Here is a 24836-nt window from a genome sequence, read left to right as displayed (position 1 = left end):
AGAGCTCAGTGAGATCTGGTCAGCTCTGCTCCATGCAGCATCAGCTGGGCTCAACACGTGTGGAGAATCTGATGGCAGGGTGGCGTAGTCCTGCGGTTGACCGATTGATGCTGCCACCAAAACATTTCCATGTAGGCCTCTCCGTGGGGCCGCTTAGGCTTCCTCATGGAATGGTGGTTAGGTTACTAGTCTTCTGGGGTTGCTATGGCAAAATACGTCAGACTGGCTGGCTTCAACAAAGGAAGTTTATTTTCTCACAGTTCTGGAGCCTAGAAGTCTAAGGTCAAGGTGTTGGCAGGGTTGATTTTATTCAGAGGGCTCTCTCCTTGACTCCCACTGCGTCCTCACAACGTGTTTCTCTGTGTGTGCCCATTCCTAGTGTCCCTTTCTCTTCTTACAAGGACACCAGTCATATTAGATTAGGGCCCCATCCTGACAGCCTCATTTTACCTTATTCACCTCTTTAAAGGCCATCTCTCCAAATACAGTTATATTCTGAAGTACTTAGGACTCCAACAGATGAATTTGGAGGTGGGAGACACAATTCAGCCCATAACAAGTTCCAAGAGTGAGTAAAAAGTGGAAGCTGGCAGTTCTTTAAGAACTGGGTCTAGGACTTCCATGGTGGCACAGTGGTTGAGACTCCACGCTCCCAATGCAGGGGGCCCGGGTTTGATCCCTAGTCAGGGAACTAGATCCCACATGCATGCAGCAGCTGGGAGTTCGCATGCCACAACTGAGGAGCCCAAGTGCTGCAAGTAAGGAGCTGGCAAGCCGCAACTAAGGAGCCTGCCTGCCGCAACAAAGACCCGGTGCAACCAAATAAATAAGTAAAATATTTTAAAAAAAAAAGAATTGGGTCTAAAAAGTGGCACTGCATCATTTCCTCCATGTTCTTTTAGCCAAACGGTCATAAAACCCAGATTCAAGGAAAAGGGGACATAGACCACCATCTCTGTATGGAAGGAGTATCAAAGAATTTTGGAGCTGTATTTTAAAACTACCAGTCTTGCTTTGAGTGTATTGCTGTTCTAAGCTGACCTGGAGCTAGAATCCATGGTTCGCTATTCTCTTTGTCCTGGCTCCAGATGAAAATGTGCTTTAATCCCTTAATGAAATCTGTTTGTAAAGTCCTGCTGACCTCATTTGCTGTGCTAATATCCCAGCTGCTAAAGAAGGTGTTTGAATTGAGAACTAACGGGCGTTATTTGAAAAGTATCACCATTCGCCCACTTGTTGTACCTGAATACGTAGTAGCTGTTCATCAATGGGCAGCGTCTTTACTCCATAACGTTTTTCACTATTGACTATAACTTTAAATGTACTATAAATTTTACTGGTTTTTTTATGTGTATTGTCTATTTCACCCGACCTGATGAATATCCTGCCATCCAAGACAGATCTTTGTTTTGTTCTCTAATGTATCACAAGTCCTTAAAACCATGCCCGGTCCATAATCAACACTCAGTAAGTGTATATTGAATGGATAAAAATACAAGTTGATTTTGTGCTTTGCTGTCTAACTGGTGAGCCCATTTCCCCTTCCTCCAGTATAAACAGGCTCTCCAGGAGCTTGTGCGCTGTGTGGCGCTGACGAGGATCTGCTATGGTGACTCACACTGGAAACTGGCCGAGGCGCATGTTAACCTGGCTCAGGGCTACCTCCAGCTGAAAGGTGAGTCTGCCTCAGGCTGAGGAGGATTGACTGGTTGGTTTCTGCTCTTTTCCTCAAATTTGACTTAACTTTAGAAGGATCAGGATTTCTTGGACATTCTCCTCTCTACACATTGAGAACTATTTCCTCTCACAAAGAGTCAATAAGATTTTTTAATACAATATGTAAAAAAGAGAAGGAAGATTTTAGCCCTCTGAGTTTTGTTTTTTATGATCTTAAAAGTAGTTCTTGGGAGATAATTAACTTGTTAGCTTTGAAGGCATTGTAGAAATGGCCCAGGGCGTAGAGTTGAGGCCTAAAATAGGATCCATTCACATATGTATTGATGGAAAGTCTCTTGCCTATAAGTGACACCCCCCCCCAAAAAAAAGAGGCTAAATCAAGCTGACAATAAACAAAAGGTAATTCATTGGCCCATACACTTAAAAATCCAGGGGTAAAACTTACTGTAGACTTAGCCAGATCCACGTTTTCAAACAGTGTGATCAGATTTCCGTTCCTCCATTTTCGCACCACTTGACTCTGTTCTTCTCTGTATTGGCTCCATTCTTAGCCAAACTTTGCCCACGTGGTGGCAGCAAGGTTGCCAGCAGCTTTAGGTTTCCCTCCTCAGCATTCCCAGGAAAAAAAGAGTGTCTCTCCTCCAAAATCTCAGGGTTTGGGGATTCTTATTGGGCTGATGTGGGTTGTATGCCAAAGACAAGAAAAAGTCTGATTGGCTAGACCTGCCTTTTGGCTCCACTGGATCCTTGGGGAGAGGCTGGCATTGGCTAAATCACAAGGACTGAGTGTGCAGGGGCTGGGCATCCTCAAAAGAAAACAGGGGAAGGGAGAGTGGATGCAGAGAAGGCAAAAACATGGACTGGCAACCTAGGACAAGAGTACATCGCTGTACTCCGTTTCTTCAATTGAAAAGTGATGATAATGAGATGATATGATGGCACTGACTTCCCAGGATTGGCCCAGTGAATAAATAAACAGAAGTGAAAAACACCACAATGCTAAGCACACAATTGCCACCCAATAAATTTAGCCAAATCTGATTATAGATTGCTCCTACCTGTTAGATCAAAGACTATTAGAGGGGCTTCCCTGGTGGCACAGTGGTTGAGAGTCTGCCTGCCAATGCAGGGGACACGGGTTCGTGCCCTGGTCTGGGAGGATCCCACATGCCGCGGAGCAACTAGGCCCATTTGCCACAACTACTGAGCCTGCGCAACTAGAGCCTGTGCTCTGCAACAAGAGAGGCCGCGACAGTGAGAGGCCCATGCACCATGATGAAGAGTGGCCCCCGCTCGCCGCAACTAGAGAAAGCCCATGCACAGAAACGAAGACCCAGCACAGCCAAAAAATAAATATAAATAAATAAATAAATAAAAATTAAAAAAAAAAAAGACTATTAGAGCCAGAGGGGACGTTGGAGATCATCTAGTTCAAACCATACCCTTATACCCACTATTTTCTAGATTCAGAGGAAACAACTATTTTGAATTGAAACAGCTTGCCTCAGGTCACACTGTTAATAGATAGCTGATGTGAGGCTCAGACCTAGGATTTTGGTTGCCAGTACCAGTGTCCTAGCATCAGGGATTTTTTTTAATGATGTTTTTCTTCTACAGTCTGCTACCTTTCTGCATTATAGTCTTTCTTTCTCAATTTAAAGTAAAAGCAGTATCTACTATTTATTAAGGTCTTATTGAGTGCCAGGCACCATGCTATTTTCCATGTATAATTTCCTTCAATCTTCACTACAGTGCTATGAGGTGGGTAATGTTATTATCCCTGTCTACAGTCGAGGAAGCTGGGGCCAACATTTCAGGTAAGTGGTGGAGCAGGGAATTCACTCTGAGCAGTCTGATTTCAGAGCTAGTGTTCTTGAACCTCAACCCATGCTGCCTCTTGTAGATTGAGTTCAAGTTTCTTGAGGAAATGGACCAGAATTCATCATGTCTTTTATAATGTTGCATACATTATTGGCACTAATAAATTTCTGGTAGGTTGATTGTGTACTTTTAAAAAAAACAAGACAAAATTCTGTAAGTGTTCCTATAGGAATAGCATACCCTGGATTTTCTCCCTCAGAAAATATATTCTGTTTTATAAACATAGGAACAGAATGAATTTCATAATTTGACAGCTCTTTTTAGAGATTTGAGATACAATTCCATGTAATGAAGAACGTAAGACCAGGAGTATTAGGATGTGGGTGGAAGGGTGTGTCATTGTGGGGAAGAAGATGGGGATATGGGAAAATGAAAAAACCTGAGACCTAAATAGTGATCCTCAGTGTCACCTTTACCACAAATGAATACGCCAATGGAAGAACGCTGGAACCCACCGGGAATTAGTTCTTGGTAGTAACTGTTCTTAAACTTCATTTGATTCATCTCAGTCTATTACCACATAGAAATAAGAGATTGTAGCACATCAGCCCCTTACCTCATTGGAATTGTTTGGCAGTTTTTATAGATATCATCATATTTGTATTATGTTAAAATAACTCTCTAAAGTTATGATTATGGATGGGTGAGCAGAAGATTCAGAATTTTTAGTATTTCATTAAGATTGCTGTCACAAAGCCAGGATTAAAATTCATGAATATTTTATTTCCTTCCCAGAATGCTGTAGTCTTTGTATTCCGTTTGTTTTTTTATAATTATTCATAACATTTTACGTCTGATATTGGTGAAGTTTCAAAGCTGTTCAATTCCTGCTCATTCTGATTATTTCTAAAAAGACCATTGTGGGAAAAATTTTTTATCTTGAGTCCTAGGTGTGAAACACTTCTTTGTTTCTTATAGTCATGATCGTATTTCATGCTGTCCCGATATATCTCCATGTGCCACTTGATGATATGTGAAGGAGACCTCATCAGATTCCCTGGCCAGAGATAACTATATTCCTGTCCAGCTGAAATGAAAGAGAAACTGAGACTTCTTTTTCTTTGTCCACAGGACTGTCACTGCAAGCAAAACAACATGCAGAAAAAGCCAAAGAAATCCTCACCAACTCCATTGTGCATCCCTACAATGACAATACAGATGTTTTCAAGTGTTCGGTTGAGTTATTCCATACCATGGGGAGAGCCTTACTCTCCCTTCAAAAGTATCCTTTTGCCTCTAATCTTTACAAATAGAAATACCGTTCATAATGCTTATAGTTAATTTTTAAGGCCAAATCAAAAGATGACAGGTGACTCAGGAAGGGTGATGGGAAGTATGAGAGCCAAGGATATCCAGGAACTAGGGCCCCAGAATGTAGCACCAAGTGTAAAGTTTCCTGAACACAACTCAGGTTTAAGGAAGCTTCAGAGAATTTGACAAAAGCAGAGAGACTTTCAAAGGAGCTGCTGCAATGTGGAAGGATTATAAAGGAAGAATGGATAGAAATTCAAACGCAGATCAAATTGTCATTTGCACAGTAAGTTTTCAGTTTAGGACTTTTTGTATACGTGATTCCTGGAGGTTCTTTGCCAGAAGACTCTGTCTTCAGGCAGGAGGAGCTTCTACATGGTGCTGTGTCGGTGGCTTCTCCATGGCCATTGTCCAGAATTAAAAGAGGAGGACGACAGTCACATCAGAGCAGCCACAACCAAGGCATGTACGTCAGTGGCACTCTTCACTAAATGTGTAGTGCTCTCATACCCACCCCTGGGTCCTAGAGTCCTGATGTCATTCTCTTGACTTTTATTTCTTGCCTGCTCTCCTTGCCCCTATCCTCCCGCCCTTGTTTCCTTCCCTCCCCTCCCCACACCCCCATCTTCCTTTTTTCCCCTACTGTTCTAGTCTAAAATATTTCAATACATTGATTTTACGATTAGGGACTCAAAGGAGAAAGATCTTAGAGATATCTGAATCCACGAGAATGAGAAGATTGTTCCTTGTTCTCCCTACCCCCAACCCACACTCACCAAATAAATCCAGGTGGAAGAGATATAGTGGCTGGAGCCTGAGGGAGAAGGGGCCTTGGTTAGTCAGCACATTTATCCCTCTCCAAAGGCCAACTCCAAGCCAATTCCCCAGAGCAGTGGGGTGACAGAGAATGTACCCACTCTTTGGAAGGATGTGTTTGTGGGAGGAAGAGGGCAGAGAAAGGTCTATTCTAGAAGAGGCAGAGAATCCCCAGCAGACCTACGCGGCAGCCTTTAACCAAGCCTGGAAGAATTCAGTGTAAGTTAATAATCAGACTATACATATAGGTTGATTCCCAAGAGAACTCAGGGACCCAATGGACTCATTTTAAGAAGGAAAGGGCCCTGAAGGAGCACACCTAATGCTTCCATATGAATGGGAGCTGGGAAGGACTAACTTTGACTCATGCTTTTAAAGATATTTTTGTGATCATAAGTCCACTCTTGTTAATTTGTTTATTTGGGAGTGTTTTTGGATATGAAGTGCAGAGAATTCATCAGTCCATGCAAACCTTTGGTACACTTTTTTTTTTTAACATTTTAAAAAAGTAATTAATCTATTTATTTTTGGCTGAGTTGGGTCTTCGTTGTTGCGCGTGGGCTTTCTCTAGTTGCGGGAAGGGTGGGGGGCTACTCTTCATTGTGGTGCACGGGCTTCTCATTGAGGTGGCTTCTCTTGTCGCAGAGCACGGGCTCTAGGCACGTGGGCTTCAGTAGTTGTGGCACGAGCGCTCAGTAGTTGTGGCACGAGGGCTCAGTAGTTGTGGCTTGCAGGCTCTAGAGCGCAGGCTCAGTAGTTGTGGTACACGGGCTTACTTGCTCCGCGGTATGTGGGATCTCCCCGGACCAGGGCTCGAACCCATGTCCCCCGCACTGGCAGGCGGATTCTTAACCACTGCGCCACCGGGAAAGTCCCTGATATGCTTTTTTAAATTGATTTTTTCCTTCCATCTCTGATCCTTACTCTCATTCTGTCACATACAGATCATAGATAACCTTTTTAAACAATGATTTATGTCTTTAAATATGTTTCTCTGAATAATAAATAGCATTGTTTTCTGTATTTATATGTTTTAGGTTTATATAAATTTGCAGTATGTGTCTCACTCTGTTTCTCACTTTTGTCCACTCAGCACTGTTTTTAGTTGTTGCTGCTGGCTGCTTTGTTGTGCTCCATAGAATGCATCTGCCATCCTGTGCTTGTCTGTCCTCCTAGCAGTGGGCATTCAGCTCATCCCCAGTTCCCAGCTCCCACAATGGTGCTGCCATGAACATCCTTGTGCAGCTCCACTTAGGAGGCTCAGAGAGACTTTTCTGAGTTTATACTCTAAGGGTAGGATTGCATGGTCACAGGGTACACTCATACTTCAAGTTCACCACACACTGGCCAATTGCTACACCCATCTGCATTCCCACTTGTGGGGCACGTGGGTTCCTGTTTTCTCACATCCCCAACAATGTTTGTCATTGTTGGTCTTTCTAACCTTTGCCACCTTGATGCATATATGTACTATTTAATTACTTTTCAATTTACTTATGTTTCTCTTATTAGTGAGTTTGAGTACCTCTTCATATACTGCTTAGCCATTGGATTCCCCTTCTGTGAATAGCCTGTTAGCATTCTTTCTCATTTTTCTTTTGGGGTTTCCTGTGCTTTTCTTATTGATAATTGAGATTTTCTTATATATTATAAATTAACAATATTACAAATATTTTCTTATATCTATCACTCATTTATTAATTTTGTCTATGGTGTTCTTCATGGCATGGAACTTAATTTTTCTAGAGTCAAATCCATTAATTTTAACCTTATGATTTATGCTTTGAGAGTTTCCCACCCAAATATTAAAGATATTCTCCAAAATGTCCATGTGAGTCTTGCTTTAACCTATCCCACATGTTTTAACATGTAGCACTATCACTCACATAACTTAGTTTATAAATTACTCTTTAATCCAGATATTATTCAAATGATATGTGTTCTAGTTTGCATATATATGGGATTCTTTCAAGATATTCTGATGTTACTGATTTTTAATTTTACTTCATTGTGGGCAGAAACATATTTGTATAGTATCAACTCTCTGAAATTTACTGAAGCTTCCTTTGTGACCTAGTCCATAGTCAATTTTTGTGAATGTTCCAAGTATGCTACAAAAGGAAATTGTATTCTTTACCTGTTGTGTTTAAGGTTCTAATAAATCTGTATTAGGGTAACTTTATTAATTCTGTTACTCAGATTTATATATATTTTTACCTTTTGCCAATTTGGTACATTAGCTTTTAAGGTAAGTGTGCTTAAATTTCGAACTATAATTATTGATCCATTTGTAGCTTCCCATGATTCTGCCAGTCATTTTTTTATATATTCTGATATATTCTGTTGGGTGGCAGTAGAATTAAACAGCCTGTCTTCTTAATCTGTTATTTTATTTGTGAGTATATATTGTTCTTCTTTGTCCCCTATGTCTGTATCTATTTTGCCTGATACTAAAATTGATATTTTAGCTCTCTTGGTAACAATTTTCCTATAATACCTTTTTCCATCTCTTAATTTTCAATCTTCATTTTTTTTGTTTTAATTACTGATATATTTGAGTTTTTAAATTTCCTTTTGTCCTACCAGTTTTATGTTCCTTGCTTTCTTCTTTCTTGCCTTCCTTTAGTTTAGTCAAATATTTTTGTCATCCCTTTCCCTATCTATTAACTGGTAAGTTATACATTATTTTATTTTTCTTCTAGTGATTACCATAGAATATGTCGCTTGTATCCCTGACCTATTACACTCTAATGCAGTTAGCCAATTAACCACTTTCTGGACAATGTAAGGGACTTTGAGTATGTTAATTCTCTCTTCCCTTCTGCTTGATGCTATATTGTTTTATACTTAAATCACCATATGTTTCATACCACAGACAAGAAGAAAGAGGAAGAAGATATTTGTAATACATATAATTGACAAAGGGCTCATGTCTAGAATCTGTAAAGAACTCCTATATATCAATGAAACAAAGACAAACAACTGAATAGAAAAGTGGACAAGAGACTTTTTTTTTTTTTTTTTGGCCGGGTCCTGTGGCTTGCGGGATCTTAGTTCCCCAGCTAGGGATTGAATCATGGCAGTGAAAGTGTCAAGTCCTAACCACTGGACTGCCAGGGAACTCCCTGGCAAGAGACTTTTCACAAGAAAGGATACCCACATAACTAAAAAGATATTAAATGACATTCTTCTCATCAGTCACCAGGGAAATGAAAATTAAAGTCATAGGATACTACTACATTTCCACTAATATTGCTAAAATTTTTTAAAGCCTAATAACATCAAGTTGGCAAGTATATAGTGCTCTCATATGTGGTTGTTTAGAATATATTTGGTATAACTACTTTAGAAAACTGGCATTATTACTAAGTTTAAATGTTTGAATACCCTATGACCCAGCAGTATCACTCCCAAATATACACCCAAAAGAAATGCATACATATGTTCACCAAAAGACACAGCCAAGAACGTCCAAAGCTACATGTTATTTGTAATAGCCAAGGACTGGAAACAATCCAAATGTTCATCAGCAGTAGAGTAGATAAATTGTGATCTGTTCATACAAAGAAAATGATGAAACAACTCCTATGCTTAACATGACGGATGACTCCCACAAACATAATGTTTGTGAAAGAAGCCAGACTAAAAAGAATTCATACTGTATGATTCCGTTTATGTAACAGAGGAGGAAGGGAATAGTGACTGGGAGGGCCTACCAGTCCAGAATTTCTTCCTGCCCAGAAGTAGGTATTCTTCTTATATTGTAAAACAGAAAATATAAAGATATGAGGTCCAAGATATGATATTTGTTGCATATGTTGTGCCCTGATGTTATAAGTACTTAATGTTGAGCACTTGCTGCAAAATTGAGTAAATTATCCTCTGCCAAAATCCACCCCTCCTGAGTGCTTTCCAAATTATCAGTACCAAACCTTGTCAGCAGATGGCGGGCATTGTACGCATATGTGCTGAATACCCAACAAGAATTTAAGTTAATGTTCCAAGCTGTCCTACAGTTTTGTGTTTAAGGGAGCTGTTTTAAACTTCACTGCTTCTTTTCGTCCTGATTCTTCACTGTAAGATATTCATTGGAACATGCATGTTTAAACTGCATGGTTTTCATGCAATCACTTTGTTTCCTCAGTGAAGTGTGAATATTTTGTCCAAACTGATCTGCTTTAGAAAGTAACAAGGCTTTGGTTTTGTACATTTCTACAAATATGCTCACAACCACAAGGGCTTTTTCTTTTGCCCGGTCTTGGAAGTGGAAGACCAGGATAATTTCTTAGGCAGCTCTCACGGGATTTGTGTTTCTCTTAAAAGGGTATCTTTCAGTGCATCCTCTTCCTCCTCCTGCCTCGCCTTTTATGGTGCCCATCAGGCTAGGACAGTTCTCTTCTCCTTGGGCTGACAGATAAGGGCTGCAGGGTGACTCACGCTCCGTGCCTTCCATCCCTAACTGTGGCCTGAAGCTTCATTGCTTCTACCTGCCTTTCTCTGTTCCAGCACTACTTCATTCAGTAATTATTTATTAACTTTGGAGAGTGAATCCAAATCTTGTGTTCCCATGTGTGCAGTTGTTTTTTCAAATGGGGCCAAGGTAGTAACTAGTGAAAGCAAGCAAATTTTTTCCAGTGTTAAGGATTATTTTCTATCCTGGTTACTGGTAGATAGATTCCCCAGAGACAGATAGTGTCTTTATAAAGGCAGGAGTACACCATTGTGCATACACACACACACACACACACACACACACACACACACAACACACACCCCTTTTAAAATAATCTTTCTATGTGGCATGATGGTTATGGCCTATTGAGACTGCTGCTCTGGAACATGTGACCTGTCCTCAGCTTTCTCTGTGACTGCTTGATTTGTCATCTTTGGAGTCCTCCACAGCTTACCCAGAGAGCACTTTGCCTGGCCTTGCTTGCTATGCTGAACTAGCTCTCAAGTGTGCCTGTGATAAGTAAACACTCCTCAGAGCATCAACAGGACACCTTCCAGGTATCTCTAAGGTATGTGACATGATATATTTGACAATATGGCCTTAGAATCAGGTCGCTCTTGGTTCGTGTCAGCATCCATTCAACCTTCCCAACTGAAGGACCCTGGGCAAGTCCTTCCTTCTCGTCTCCTGTTGAGGTGGGAATGATCAGCCCCCAGAGGGTTGCTGTGGTGATGAAATGAACCCTACATTAAAGCATCTGGGTATGTGGTAGGCCTAAAAAAGTAGCTATTATTATTGCTACTGTCTAATTGAGCATTTTCCTTTCTGCCATTTCATCCTAGAAATGATTTGATTTTAAAGCATGTAGTACCGACATCACAGAATAAGATACTGTACTTCAAGACTGCCCCTGTCTTGCTATTCTTTCCTGTACTTTTTTTTCCTATGACTTGAGAAAGCTGTTTTGTTTCATTTTGTTTTTTTGTCTTTGCTCTTACGAACCACCTAAGCTAAAAATCAGATATGTATATATCTGTATGTAGATATGTGTATATACATATACACATGTATATGTTTTAAGCTCGAGTTTGTTTCTTTGTCTTGCTTTCTCTAGATTCATTATAGTCACAAGATTTGGAAAATGATTCTAACACAAGTTTTCCAGAGAGGAAAGAACATGGGAGAGGTTTCTCTCTTAGCCAGTACTTCCTGGGAGGGGGTAGAAGATAATGGAGAAAATAGTGGCAAGGGGGGCAGTGTCTATATCTACCTGCCATCACCTCATTAGGATGGTGGAATTCTACTTAGTTCCACATGTTTCCCAGAATACATTCCCAAGGCTTTTATTGTGAATTTTTGATACTTTGGTAAATAGCCTTTGCTTTTACCATTGTCCTCCCTTAATTGGTCCAGTCAATAACCTCCAAATCTAGCTTTTGCTTGCTCTACTCAGCTTTTATTTTTTTAGTTCATGCCATCACCTAGAGATGTGTTTCTTTTTTTTGGCTGTGTTGGGTTTTTGTTGCTGCTTTTGGGCTTTCTCTAGTTGCAGCGAGCAGGGGCTACTCTTTGTTGTGGTGCGTGGGCCTCTCACTGTGGTGGCTTCTCTTGTTGTGGAGCATGGGCTCTAAGCACGTGGGCTTCAGTAGTTGTGGCACATGGGCTTAGTTGCTCCACCGCGGCATGTGGGATCTTCCTGGACCAGGGCTCAAACCCATGTCCCCTGCATTGGCAAGTGGATTCTTAACCACTGCCCCACCAGGGAAGTCCCAGTGTTTCTTTAAAGAATCACTTTCTCTGCACTTATCTTTTGGGCATAAAGGCTCTGACAAATGCTCATGTGCTCAAAACCCTCCTTCTCCCTTTCCTACTTCCAGGAAACACCCCACTGCTCTCCAGAGGAGATATGTCTCCTGTCAGTTCCTCCCATTCAATGCTATGTGCTTAGAATGTTTTATGCTTATTTAACAAAGAAGGAAATAATTTGATTTTTCCTGGCACTCTTCATCATCCTGTATTCCTGCGATTGAAGAGACTCTCTTACTTTATACAAAATCTGTTTTTTTTAATCATTTTTTTAAATGTGGGGAAGCAGAAAAACACATGGCACAGATTACTTTCATATACTTTATCTACTTTCTATTATTTGAATCCTCTAAAGCTTTACTATTTTTATTTTTGTTGAAGTATAGCTGATTTACGATATTATATTAGTTTCAGGTGGACTGAAACTAATTTCATAGTGATTCAATATTTTTATAGATTGTACTTCATTTTAAGTTATCACAAAATAATGGCTAAATTTCCCTGTGCTGTACAATATATCCTTGTTGCTTATCTACTTTACACTTAGTAGTTTGTACCTCTTAATCCCCTACTCCTATCTTGTCGCTCCCCCCATCCCTCTCCACACTGGTAACCACTAGTTTGTTCTTTATATCTGTGAGTCTGTTTCTGTTTTGTTATATTCATTCGATTCTTTTACTTTTTAGATTCCACTTATAAGTGATAGCATAGAGAGTATTTGTCTTTTGTCTTGCTCTGTCTGACTTATTTCACTAAGCATAATAATCTCTAGGTCCATTCATGTTATTGCAAATGGCAGAATTTCATTCTTTTTATGGCTGAGTACTATTCCATTGTGTGTGTGCGCACACGTATATATTGGGTTGGCCAAAAAGTTCATTCATGTTTTTTTGTAAGGTGTTATAGAAAAATCCAAACAAACTTTTGGCCAACCCAATATATATGTATCACATCTTCTTTATCCATTCATCTGTTGATGGGCACTTAGGTTGCTTCTATATCTTGGCTATTGTAAATAATGCTGCTATGAACATTGGGGTGCATGTATCTTTTCAAATTAGTGTTTTCATTTTCTTCAAATAGCTTTACTATTTTAGAGCACTGCATTTTGGTCTTCCCCTTTTCTAATACTCTATCTGTATAATATACATTTCCCTTAAACAACTGCACTTAATAATAATGATTTTAAACAACCACACTAGCTAGCAATTCTTGATCACCTTCTGGTCTGGCTCTTGCTAAGTGCTTTGCAGACCTCATCTCACCATTTAATCTGCAGTCCTCCCTGTGATGTATGTACCCTTCATATTCCCATTTTCAAATGAAGAAAACCGAAGCTGAGAGAAGTGAGGTCATTTCCCAGGGTCATAAAGCTGGGAAGTAGCAGAGCAGAGCCAGGTCTGCATCCAACCCTGGTGTCCACACTCCTCACCACAGCACAGATCCCATTCACTAGCACAGAATGGAAACCTGACAATGCCCTCTACAGAGCACAGCTTTTACCTATATGTGCCAGATGGTAAAGAGAGACCCAGATGTAAACCTTTTCTCCTTTTGACTCTAGAAAATCCTAATTTTCCTCTTCCAAGATTGATTTTTCATCAGATTTCCATAATCAGCAATGGTCCCACAAGGCTTCTGCTGTTCACTGGTGCTCAATATTCTTGCCAAATTCCTGAGCTTTTAAAAGGAAACCCACTATTGCCTTAGTAATACCAGAGGAGATTGCACTTGTTTGTTGCAGGTTAAAACAAGTCTCCATCCCTGTGGGATCTTCTGAAACTCATCTGAGATGAGATAGTGTCTTGTCATGTGCTCTGTAGAATTACTGCAGATGTATTTTCATTCAATGAAATACGCTGTGGTTTAAGTTGTGGACCTGCCAAATCAACATACTGCCACATTTTGTTGTTCAGAATTCTCTATCTTTTCATCTGTCCAGTGTGTTTCCTAAAGCCACCCAAACATATTATGGGCCCACTAGATAATAAATCCTCAAAGCATCCCTGGCAGGTAGATAGGAAAGGAAAGGAGAAAATGTTGCCCTCCCACACATTACTTATGAGCAAATAGAGACAGACAAGATTGCCTGAAATTGACTGATGGCCTTAAATGAGTTGGAAATGGAGGTAAGACTATAATTTAGTTATTTCCTGATGTAGTACTCCCCCAGTTCCTTTTTTATTAAACATATTGTGAAGCTAAAGTAATTTTATTTTCTATTTTGTCTTTTCTTTTATGTGAGCAGTGTACCCTCAATGAGCTCCAGAATGCTCATTGTAGATTACATTAGCTTGATAGCCTTCATTTCTGGCTGGTTAGTGCCAGGACCCTGGAATAGCATGCAACGACAACTTCAAAGGGTGAGAGTAGAAAGTGCCACATTCTCTGCACACGCTAAACAACTGAGTGTTGTATTTGTTCATCTTTTTAACCAAATATCTCAGGCATATAAAGCTAAAGATATTGTTACGCGAATACTCAAGTACATACTTCCAAGCTTCAAAATAGAATATTTCAGATAAGTGGAAGGCTGTTTATGCATTCTTCTCAATCTCTTTTCTTCTCCCCATGTTACAGGCAATTGTGATGTTGAATTTAGTGTTTTTCATTCCTCTGAATCTATACATGTATAGCCATAAAAAATATACAGTATTATTTTTCATTTTTTTACTTCATATGTATGTTTCCTTCTGTACCTTGCTTTTATCCCCCCATTACTTTTCTATTTTTGAGATGTATCCACGTCAGTTGATACACATAGTGCTAGTCTCTTCATTTTAAACCTCCATATTATGTTTAATCCATGTAACTTTCCTCTAATTTAATTATACATTCTGAGGGTGAACACATAAATTGCTTCCAGTTTTTCACTATTATAAACACTATTTCCATGATCGTTTTTGTACACGTCTTTATGGGCATATGTGCAAGATTATCTCTGAGGTATATGCCCAGGAGTGGAATTGCTTAATTGACAAGTATCCACATCATCAACTTTACTGGGTTTGCTTTCCACCAGTTTATACTCTCACCAGCAGTAATTCCCATTACTCCATGTCCTCGTCAATACTTGATATTGTCAGACTTTTTATGTTTGCCAATCATATAGTTTCTTTAATTGCATTTCCCTGATAATGAGGTTTGACATCTTTTCATACATCTGCTGGACATTTGGAATTTCTGTTCTGTGAAATGTCTGTTCCTTTCTTTTACTCATTTTTTTAACTGGGCTATTTGCATTTTTCTTATTAACTTGTAGACATTCTTCATATTTCTGATGACAAGTTATTTGCTGGTTACATATATTGTATGTACTCCCAATGTGTAATTTGCCTTCTCACTTTCTTTATAATGAATTTTGATGCACAGGAGTTTTTATTTTTAATGTGACCAAATTTACCTACTTCTTTCATTTTGATTTGTACTTTTTTATCTTATTTAAGAAGTCCTTCCCTACCCCAAAGTCATGGAGTTAATTTTCCTTATATTTTCCCTCAAACGTATCAAAGTTTTGCTTTTTAAATTTAGGCCTCTAAAAGTCACTTGGAACTTTTGTGTACATAGTGTGAGGGATCTAATTTTTTCCCTTTGGATAACTTAAGTGAGGAGGTAAATAGTTTTACCTACAGGTGAAAGAAGGACTCACAGTCTGAAGAATTCTATAGGGTTTGAAATGTGAGACCAATGATAGGTTGACAAAAATCTTTTAAACTTAGAGAGTTCAGAAATGGCAACAGGTCACCTTCATGTGTGACTGCATCCCTTCAGGGCTGGGCATCCTGCTAACAGCTTGTTGGATGTCATTGGATTCATGAGGTCTGTGCCCTCATGTAGACATGCTTGTAGCAAGGGCAAAACTATGGTCAATGAAAGCCATGTGTTTGTTCCTGCTGAAATTGCCTCCTTCCAGGTCTCCTTCTCAGCAGATACTCAAATTAAATTTCCAGGCAGTGAAGTAATGGAAAGTTACCACTTGGACTTGACTACAATGTGATTTATAAAAGAAAAATTGGTACTTCCATATCTAACTAGCTGCCCTGGGTGAGTACACCCAGTGTTCATCTATTAGGGTGCTGATGAAAGGAAAATCTCTGAGCCTGGAGTCTGCCAGTAAGAGTGATTTAAACAACAGAAAGTTATTCTGAGATGAACGTGTGGGTGGCGATGGTTCCTTCTGGGGACTGTGAGGTGTTCCATGCCTCTCTGCTAACTTCCAGATGTGTACTGGCAACCTTTGGTGTTCCTTGTCTTACAGATGCATCACACCAATCTCTGCCTTTGTGTTCACCTGGCATTATCCCTGTGCCTCTGTGTCCAAATATCTCCTTTTTATAAGGATACCAGTCATACTGTCCAGTATGACATTTTCTTAATATAACTAATTATGTCTTCAACGATGCTATTTCCAAATAAAGTCACATTTTGAGGTACTGAGGGTGAGGACTTCATATGAATTTGGGATGGGGGGACACAATTCAAACCCTAATAGGTTCTTACAAAGTTTCTTTTATTCCGCCTTTTATAAAATTTCAATAATTTCTCCAGCCCTTAATTAGAGCAACAATCTAATATTTTTGCAACTAAATCAATGTGAAAATACATTCCTTTCTTGAAGATTTTTTCCCTAAAATTTATTCCAAAATCTGTGAAAATCAAGGTATGAACTATAGCCTCAAAGTCTCTAAGTCAGTGGATCTGCAGGTTGTTTCTTCTGTCTTCCCTCCTCACCTCACCCTTCCTCCTTCCATAGACAGCAGGCACCCACTGTGTGTCAGACACTGCAGGGTGCTGGCAATGTCAAGATGAATGCGGCAGCCTTGGACTCTGCTTTCTCAGAGTCATGCACTAAAGGGATTGGTGCCAAGTCCCCAGGCACTTATAATTCAATGTGAGAGATGTATCCTGAATGGGGAGGTTCACAGTTCTGTGGGAGCACAGTCAGGTGTTCACAGAGTCGCCCAACCCAGCCTGGGATGTCAGGGAACAGAGCCAGCACTAGGATGAGAGAGCCAGGTGCCCAGACCACACCATTTAAGAGGCGCTCACACTTGGATGCCAACCCTGCACCTGCCCAACGCTGAGAGTGATCACCTCCTTAAATGGTGTGTCCTAGGTGTCTCAACGGTCTCACTCTAGTCCTGGCCCTGGCAGGGAAAGCTACGTAAAGGAGGAGACAGCTAAGCTAAAACTGGAAAAGGAATGATAGAAAGATGAATGGCAGTTTTCCAGGTAGAGATGGAATAAAGAACATTCCAGATAGAAAGACCAGCAAAGACCCAGAGAGAAGGTAGGCATGACACAACTGGGGGGCTGAAAGAGAACTGGCATCAGGGGAGCCAAATGGGAAGGTTTAGATGACTCCCATGAGTCATCTGAACTCACCAAGTCGAGGGAAACTAGAGTCCCAGCAGAGCCACTGCCACCTATGCGCCATGTTTTTACACAACTGGGTGAGTGAACGGAGCCTTCGTGAGAATTAAAAAAAAAAATCTCCTTTTCTCCAGGTGGACACAGGCTTGTATCCAAGCACACAGCTCAGTCAGCAGAGCCTGGGCTGGATTGAAACTCCCACTTGCCCCCTTGGGCAGGTTTCCATCAGGATTTAGGCAGAGGAAGGTGCAGGAGTCTATGGGTGCAGAGTCGGGCCCTGAAGACAAGAATTTGAGGCCCTTAGTGTTGGATCAGAACTCCAAAACCAACCCCAGATGGCCTGGTGTGCTTCACTCAGCTCTGAGCTGGAGGATTGGCCTTTCTGTTCCAACCCCATGTTGTCACATCGTGAATTCTGCTACTCTGGGAGTTGGGAGCTATATTGAATTTATTTTTCTTTTATAACTCACAGATCCTCAGGCTAATTTCCTTAACCACAGCTTAGTGGCTTGAATTGATCAGCCGAAGGGAAAAGACTGGATTTATCACCTATTTCTAGATTCTTCTGCATCTGGGATCATGATATGGAATATATTAACATATTTAAACTTACAGTATAATTGATTTACCAGAATATTCCATTAAAAATATTTTTGTATGGCTTTTCTCTCTATGAATTTACTGTTTCTCGTTAAGATTATACTTTTCATAGACCTAGGCATTCCCCTGGAAACCTCCAGGACTTAAAGCTCCTCAGGAGGCATGCCAACAGCTTTGGAAGGTTAGAGAGAGACCAGTAGCTCAGTGTCCAAGCCTGATTTATGGCATCCCCTTGGGAATGCCCACTCTGTTGAGTGTCAGGTGCAGCAAGACCCGCAGCATTCTCTGTTCTCCTAACCCCCCCCAACTAAAACATGGGTAGGATCATCCAGTGACGCAACCAATTTAGAGCCAAAGCTGACATCTCTTTCTGACCTGCTTTAAATGAGCAAGTTAGGAATAGTGTCTGGCTCGCAGATGATATTAAAGTTAAAATAATTTGATTTTTGTTTAATAATTATTAATACAGTTATTTCTTTAAACAAAAATGACTAAGTTTATGGCTGAGTCTCATCTATATTTCGTTTGCTTCCAAATGTTCACAAACTTTTCAAAAATAACAGATTTATTTAGATATAATTCACATGCCATACAATTCACCCAATTAAAGTATACAATTTGATGGGTTTTAGTATGTAACATCACCACAAACAATTTTACATTTTCATTCCATTAGCAGTCTGCCCCCATTCTCAAATTCCCAACCCCTGGCAACTACTAGTCTACTTTCTGTCTGTATGGATTTGCCTGTTAGGGACATTTCACGTAAATGGAACCATAGAGTGTGTGGTCTTTTGTGACTGACCTCTTTCACTTAGCATAATTTTTTCAAGGTTCATCCATGTTGTAACATGTAGCAATACTTCCTTTCTGTGACTGAATAACATTTTACTGAGTGGATATACCACATTTTATTCATTCATTCTTCAGTTGGTGCACATTTAGGTTGTTTTTACTTTTTGGCTCTTATGAATAGTGCAGTTATGGACATTTGTGTACAAGTTTTTATGTCGACATATGTTTTTGTTTCTTTTGGGTATATACCTAGTAGTGGAATTGCCAGGTCATCTAGTAATTCTGTGTTTAAACTTTTGTGGAACTGACACTGTTTTCCTAAGTAACTGTATAATTTTACATACCCACGAGCAGTGTGTGAGGATTCCAATTTCTCCACATCTTAGTCAACACTTTTATTATCTTTTTTAAAATCATTATTATTATAGCCACTGTCCTAATGGGTATGAAGTGGTATCTCATTGTAGTTTTGATTTGCATTTTCTTGATGACCAGTGATAATGAACATCTCTTTATGTGCTTATTGCATCTTCTTCAAAGAAATGACTATTTAGGTGCTTTGCTCATTTTTTAATTGGGCTATTTATCTTTTTTATTATTGTTGTAGGAGTTCTTTTTATATTCTGAATGCAAGTCTCTCATCAGAAATATCATTTGTAATATTTGTAATATTCCACAAACCATTTTTTTTCACAAACCATTTTTATATGTCCTGAATATTTTTTAAATATGTATTTATTCATTTATTTATTTGGCTGCATTGGGTCTTTGTTGTGGCACACAGGCTTTTCATTGAGGCATGTGGGATTTTTCGTTGCAGTGCTCATTGCAGCACATGGACTCTTTGTTGCGGCGCGTGGGCTTCTCTCTAGTTGTGGCATGCAGGTTTTCTCTTCTCTAGTTGTGGCACATGGGCTCCAGAGCATGTAGGCTCTGTAGTTTGTGGCACACGGGCTGTCTAGTTGAGGCACGTGAGCTCAGTAATTGTGGCGCGCAGGCTTTGTTGCCCCGCGGCATGTGGGATCTTAGTTTCCCTACCAGGGATTTAACCTGCATCCCCTGCATCAGAAGGTGGATTCTTTACCACTGGACCACCAGGGAAGTCCCTGTCCTAAATATTTAGAAGATGAGTGGTCAATCAAACTTTATATGGCACCATTCAGCCACTAAAAGTGATACTATAGCATTTATTGCCACATTTTAATGTATGATTAAGTGGAAGAAGCAGGTTCTAAAACATTATGATCCTTTTTTAAAAATGCATAGAAAATCACCTGGAAGTATATATATATCAAGGTGTATAGCAGTCATCTTTGGATGTTGTAATTATATATTTTAATTTTCCATATCTTTTCTTACTTTTAGTGATGAATATGTATTTTTCTGATAGTAAATTATTCTCAATTTTTTAAAAAACCCAATTGTGTAAGAAAATGTCTACCTCACTTGCACATGAGTTTGACTGATTCTACCTATTGTTTAGACTTCCCAAAATCTCATGCGAGTGGGAACAAGATGAGACCACAAATGAGTCCATTTCAATATAACGACCTGAAACTATGCCTCTCAGTTCCAGAGAGACCACAGGCTGGGAGGGGAAGGAGTAAAAGGTATGATTATGTATAGGGATTTAATATCAATCTGTATGGCTTGCTTCAGTTTGCAAAGCACTTTCAGACATCTTACTTGATTCTCACAGCAACCCTATTGGACACCAGTGTTCAGATGAGGAAACCAAGGTTCAGAAACATTTTGTTTTTTCCCAAGGTTGTGTGGCCTAGTAAGTAACTATGTTCAAACTACAGTCTGGGTTTTCTACTCCTGTTGCAGTACTTGTAACTGATTGCCCTGCCTCTCATACTGTATTCTTCTCTATAAAATTTTCTCTGAGAGTCGGATATTTGAAGGATCACTTTTTAATACCTGTAAAGATGCTGTGGTGTTAACTTGGAGTGCTGTGCTTCTGGCTAAGATGGCTTCACAAACCCCCAAATACTTTTCTTTAGTGTTCTATCTCAGGAAAGGAAGAATTTTTGATACATGAATTAACTTATGCCTTGTTGTTGTTTACTTTTCTATTTTCTTCTCATTTATCAGCCTTATTGCTAAGCTTCGAATATTGCTTTCTTTTAAAATTGTTGCCCAAATGAGATCATCTTGGCATTTGTACTGGCTTTATTTCTCTTCTATGACTTTTACAAGCAGCCTTGGAAACAAAGGACCTCTTCTTTACTTCCTTGGCACACTCTTCATCATTTATGAACATGAGAAAGATGAATTTTTTCCTTTGCTCAAATAACTATGGCATTGTCTGTGTTATTTAGGCTAAATTAGGTAGAAAAAAATCTGAAGTCATTTTAAAAGTATGTGACTTTCTGTAGATTCTAGACAAGAGGTTGGTTTACAAACATTTTCTGTAAAGACCCAGACAGTAAATATTTCAGGCTTTGTAGGCTATACAGTGTCTGTTGCAACTCTTCAACTCTGCCATTGTAGTGCAAAAGCAGCCATAGACAATAAGTAAACAAGTGGGCCTGACTGTATCAATAAAACTTTATTTACAAAAGCAGTCAGTGAGTAGATTTGGCCCACAGGCCAGGGTTTGCTGACTCCTGTTTTCAATTATTTAATTTTTGTCTACCAGGAATCTAATTCTTTGGCTAAGTGATTTGTTACCAACCATATGTTTCAAAGCCTCTTTATATCACCATAGATGCTAGTGGGGTTTCTCTTAAAAAATAAAATGTGATACGTACAAACTCATTAAGAGTTAGAAGGCGAGTCCAGTATTACTAGGTTGTCTATTTACCTCTTCCTTTCCAAGGTTAGAGCTGCTGCAAGCTACAACCTGGACCCTTCTTAGTCCAGGAACATATCCCTGACCTCCTCTTGTGTTTTAACCCTCTTTACACTTATAGAAAGTATCCCAGTTCATAAGCTATTCAGTGAGCATTTTATTTCATTATGGCCATCTGAGCCACAGATCTGAAAAGTAACTCTACTTCTATCAGTCAATTCCTTTGAAATTTATTGGAGAGCAAAGTAGTTGTGAAGAGTATCCAATGACTATGTTGACCTAAAAAAAAAAAAAAAAATAGGCTGCCAGTTATTTCTCTAGGAAAAATAAAATTAGGTTCATTCAGGATCGGCAGAAAATTTTCATTTAGGGTCTGAAACCATGGTGAGCCAGGTGCAAGTCCCCACATGGTGAGGGAAGGAGAATGCTTTTATAGAAGGGAAAAGGATTTGGGAGAGCCATAGTACACAAAGAGTCCATGGCTTTTCATTGACTACGTTCTTGCCAGGAAAGAAGAGGAGTCTTTCTTCTTCCTGTTGGACTCTGCTGTCCTCCCAGAGCAGGAGAGCTCCCGCTTCTGGGCTCCTGACTCTATTTAACTGAGGTTTCTGTTTATTAATTTTTTTACAATTGTTTGTAATCGTTTACAATTTTTACAATTGAAAACAAAACCTATTTTTGTGGTCTCTTAGTTACTTTCTCACATTATGTCTCAGTTTGGGGGTAATTTGGGAATCGTAAGACCTTTCTGTAGTAAAGATTCTGGGATGGAGGGAAACATAAGAAGGATTGATTTCTTTTATTATGAATTTTGTACATAAAAATTTTCCATGCGGGCTTCCCTGGTGGCGCAGTGGTTGAGAGTCCGCCTGCCGATGCAGGGGACGCGGGTTCGTGCCCCGGTCCGGGGAGATCCCACATGCCGCGGAGCGGCTAGGCCCGTGAGCCATGGCCGCTGAGCCTGCGCGTCCGGAGCCTGTGCTCCGCAACGGGAGAGGGCACAACAGTGAGAGGCCCGCGTACCGCAAAAAAAAAAAATTTTCCATGCAAGAAAAGTTTCTAATAGTCTTCACAAGTATTTTTGAGAAGATTGTTTTTAAATGCCTGTTTCTAAACAATATATATAGATACATTTTTTAATATGAGAGAGTCTTACCCCAAGAAACTACAAGAATATTTTCCCACTGCCACCTTTAAATTAATTTTTAAAATTAACATATTTTCTGATGTAAAAGTAATATATTTTTATAGAAGAAAATTTGGGAAATTTATAAAGCATAAATAAGAAAAGTAAAATCACTCACAATCAACTCCTTAGAGATAACTGTTGCTAACATTTTGGTGACACTTGGGTATCTCTTTATGCATATGTGTACATATAGATTAGATACAAAATTGATCTAATAAGATTATATAAAGTACTTTTGTAATCTGTCTTTTTTACTGAAGAATATATAGTGGATATACTTCTATGTTGATACACACAGATCGACATTAACTTTAATGGATACGCGGTGTAGATGTACTTACTATAACCCACTTGGATGATCACCTATTGGAGTATTTTAAGTGCTTTATACTTTTCCACTATTACAAAGAATGCTTCAGTAAACATTCTTGTATATAGTATCTTCTTTTCCTGCCAGAGTACTTCTTCAAGATAAACTATTAAAAGTGCAATTAACAGAAATACGTGTGTACATACATACGTATAATTTTGATATAGAAAAGTTTGTGCCCAAATTATATTCTTCCCAACAGTTAATGTGAGTGCTTCACACCCTCACCAAACTGGGAAATTTCTATAATTTCTCAACAGATCAGTTATCAGTATCATGGCATCCTTTCTGATTACTATTTTTGTTTTAATATTTTATATTTTTTAAACCAACACCTACACAGCACTTACTATGTGTCAGAGGCTATTCTAGGTGTGTTTTTTTTTTAAATATTAACTAATTGAATCTTTATGATAACCCAGTGAAGTGGGCACTGTTATTATTCCTAACTTACAGATGAGAAAGCTGTCAAGCGACTTGAAGTTCCTGTATCTAGTAAGTGGTGGAGCCAGGATTTGAACCTTCCTGATTATCCCTTGACCTTCCTTATTATCCCTTGAACCTTCCTGATTATCCCAAAGTCTATCCTCTTGACTGCTATGCCCTGCTGCTCCTTGGAGGAAAGAAAGGCTTAGCTGCCTAGGAAATGAACCTGGCAACAGGGGTCAGAGAGCCAAATCCATCTATTATTTTCAGTATCTTCTATTTTAATTACTTTAAAGATAATCCCTTTGATTTTTTTAGGGTATATCAAGGTCAGAAGAAATCAAAAGAAGCTCTGCCCCACTACCAAGAGGCTTTAGAATATATTGAGATCAGTAAAGGTGAAAAAAGTCTTGAGTGCGTACCAACATTGAGGGAATTGGCAAGTGTAGAACAAGCCCTGGGATTTCACGACGCATCCATCAACCACCTTTTACAGGTAAGCTGCAACGTACTGGCCACCAAAGCTGTTCCAGTCCACTGCTTTTCACAGATACAGGTGGAACAGCAGCTCTGAGAATTCCTGGGTTTGTTAAGTGCTTTAGATAAGTAGAACACTTGGTCTGGGGTAGAAGTTCAACAAACATCTTCGTAAGTGGGCAAGTGTGGGATACTGGTCCTGTGTTACTTGTGCATCTTCCACAAACAGTCTGAGACTGCCTGAAGGTGGCTTTTCTCATATTAGGTGCATAATTTAAGTCTTGTTTCCCAGACAATGTTTCTTTATTATTTAATGCTTATCTATTTAGAGCTTATGTTATCAAACTTATTAGGGTTCTTATCTACCACATTCTACAATCTTTACCTGAAGTCACTTAGAGTTGTCATCTGGTAGCTGCTGTTCTACTTTGTCATTAAAAGATTCCTCTGTGAGTGTATCAGTTAGGGTTCTTCAGAGAAATAGAACCAATTGGATGTATACATAGAGTGAGAGAGAGAGAGAGATTTACTGATATTTTAAGGAATTGGCTCACACAACTGTGGGGGCTGACAAGTCCGAAATCCGTAGGGTAGGTGGGCCAGCTGAAAATGCAAGCAGGGTCTCTGTGTTACAGTCTTGGAGCAGAATTCCTTCTTCACTGAAACCTCAGCCTTTTGCTCTGTAGACCTTCAATTGATTGGATGAGGCCTACTCACCCAATTATTACCTATTATTGAAGATGATCTCCTTTATTCAAAGTCTACTGATTATAAATATTAATCATAGCTACAAAGTACATTTATAGCAACATTTAGACTAGTATTTGACCTAGCAACTGGTCACCATAGCCTAGCCAAGCTGACACATAAAACTAACCATCACAGTCAGTTTGATGTTTTTGTGTGGTATCATCTGCTAAGAACA

At 39.5% G+C, this 24836-nt stretch overlaps 1 protein-coding gene across 6 annotated transcripts in view; it reads left to right on the top strand.

Annotated features, from left to right (window-relative positions):
* Nucleotides 1-24836, top strand: part of TTC23 (tetratricopeptide repeat domain 23) — a 110969-nt gene that overhangs the window by 39814 nt on the left and 46319 nt on the right. For all 6 annotated transcript variants that reach the window (XM_027083198.1, XM_027083199.1, XM_027083197.1 and 3 more), the window contains 4 exons: nucleotides 1552-1675; nucleotides 4630-4780; nucleotides 4970-5095; nucleotides 23753-23930. In XM_027083198.1, coding sequence (XP_026938999.1) covers nucleotides 1552-1675; nucleotides 4630-4780; nucleotides 4970-5095; nucleotides 23753-23930 — 579 coding nt within the window. The remainder of the gene's footprint in view (nucleotides 1-1551; nucleotides 1676-4629; nucleotides 4781-4969; nucleotides 5096-23752; nucleotides 23931-24836) is intronic.

Source organism: Aethalodelphis obliquidens, unplaced genomic scaffold (assembly GCF_003676395.1).
Source record: "Aethalodelphis obliquidens isolate GAN/ISIS:26980383/991018 unplaced genomic scaffold, ASM367639v1 scaffold49, whole genome shotgun sequence".
In the NCBI taxonomy this organism is placed as follows: domain Eukaryota; kingdom Metazoa; phylum Chordata; class Mammalia; order Artiodactyla; family Delphinidae; genus Aethalodelphis; species Aethalodelphis obliquidens.
Note: the sequence above shows the minus strand (reverse complement) of the source record. Positions and strands in the feature narration are given on the sequence as shown.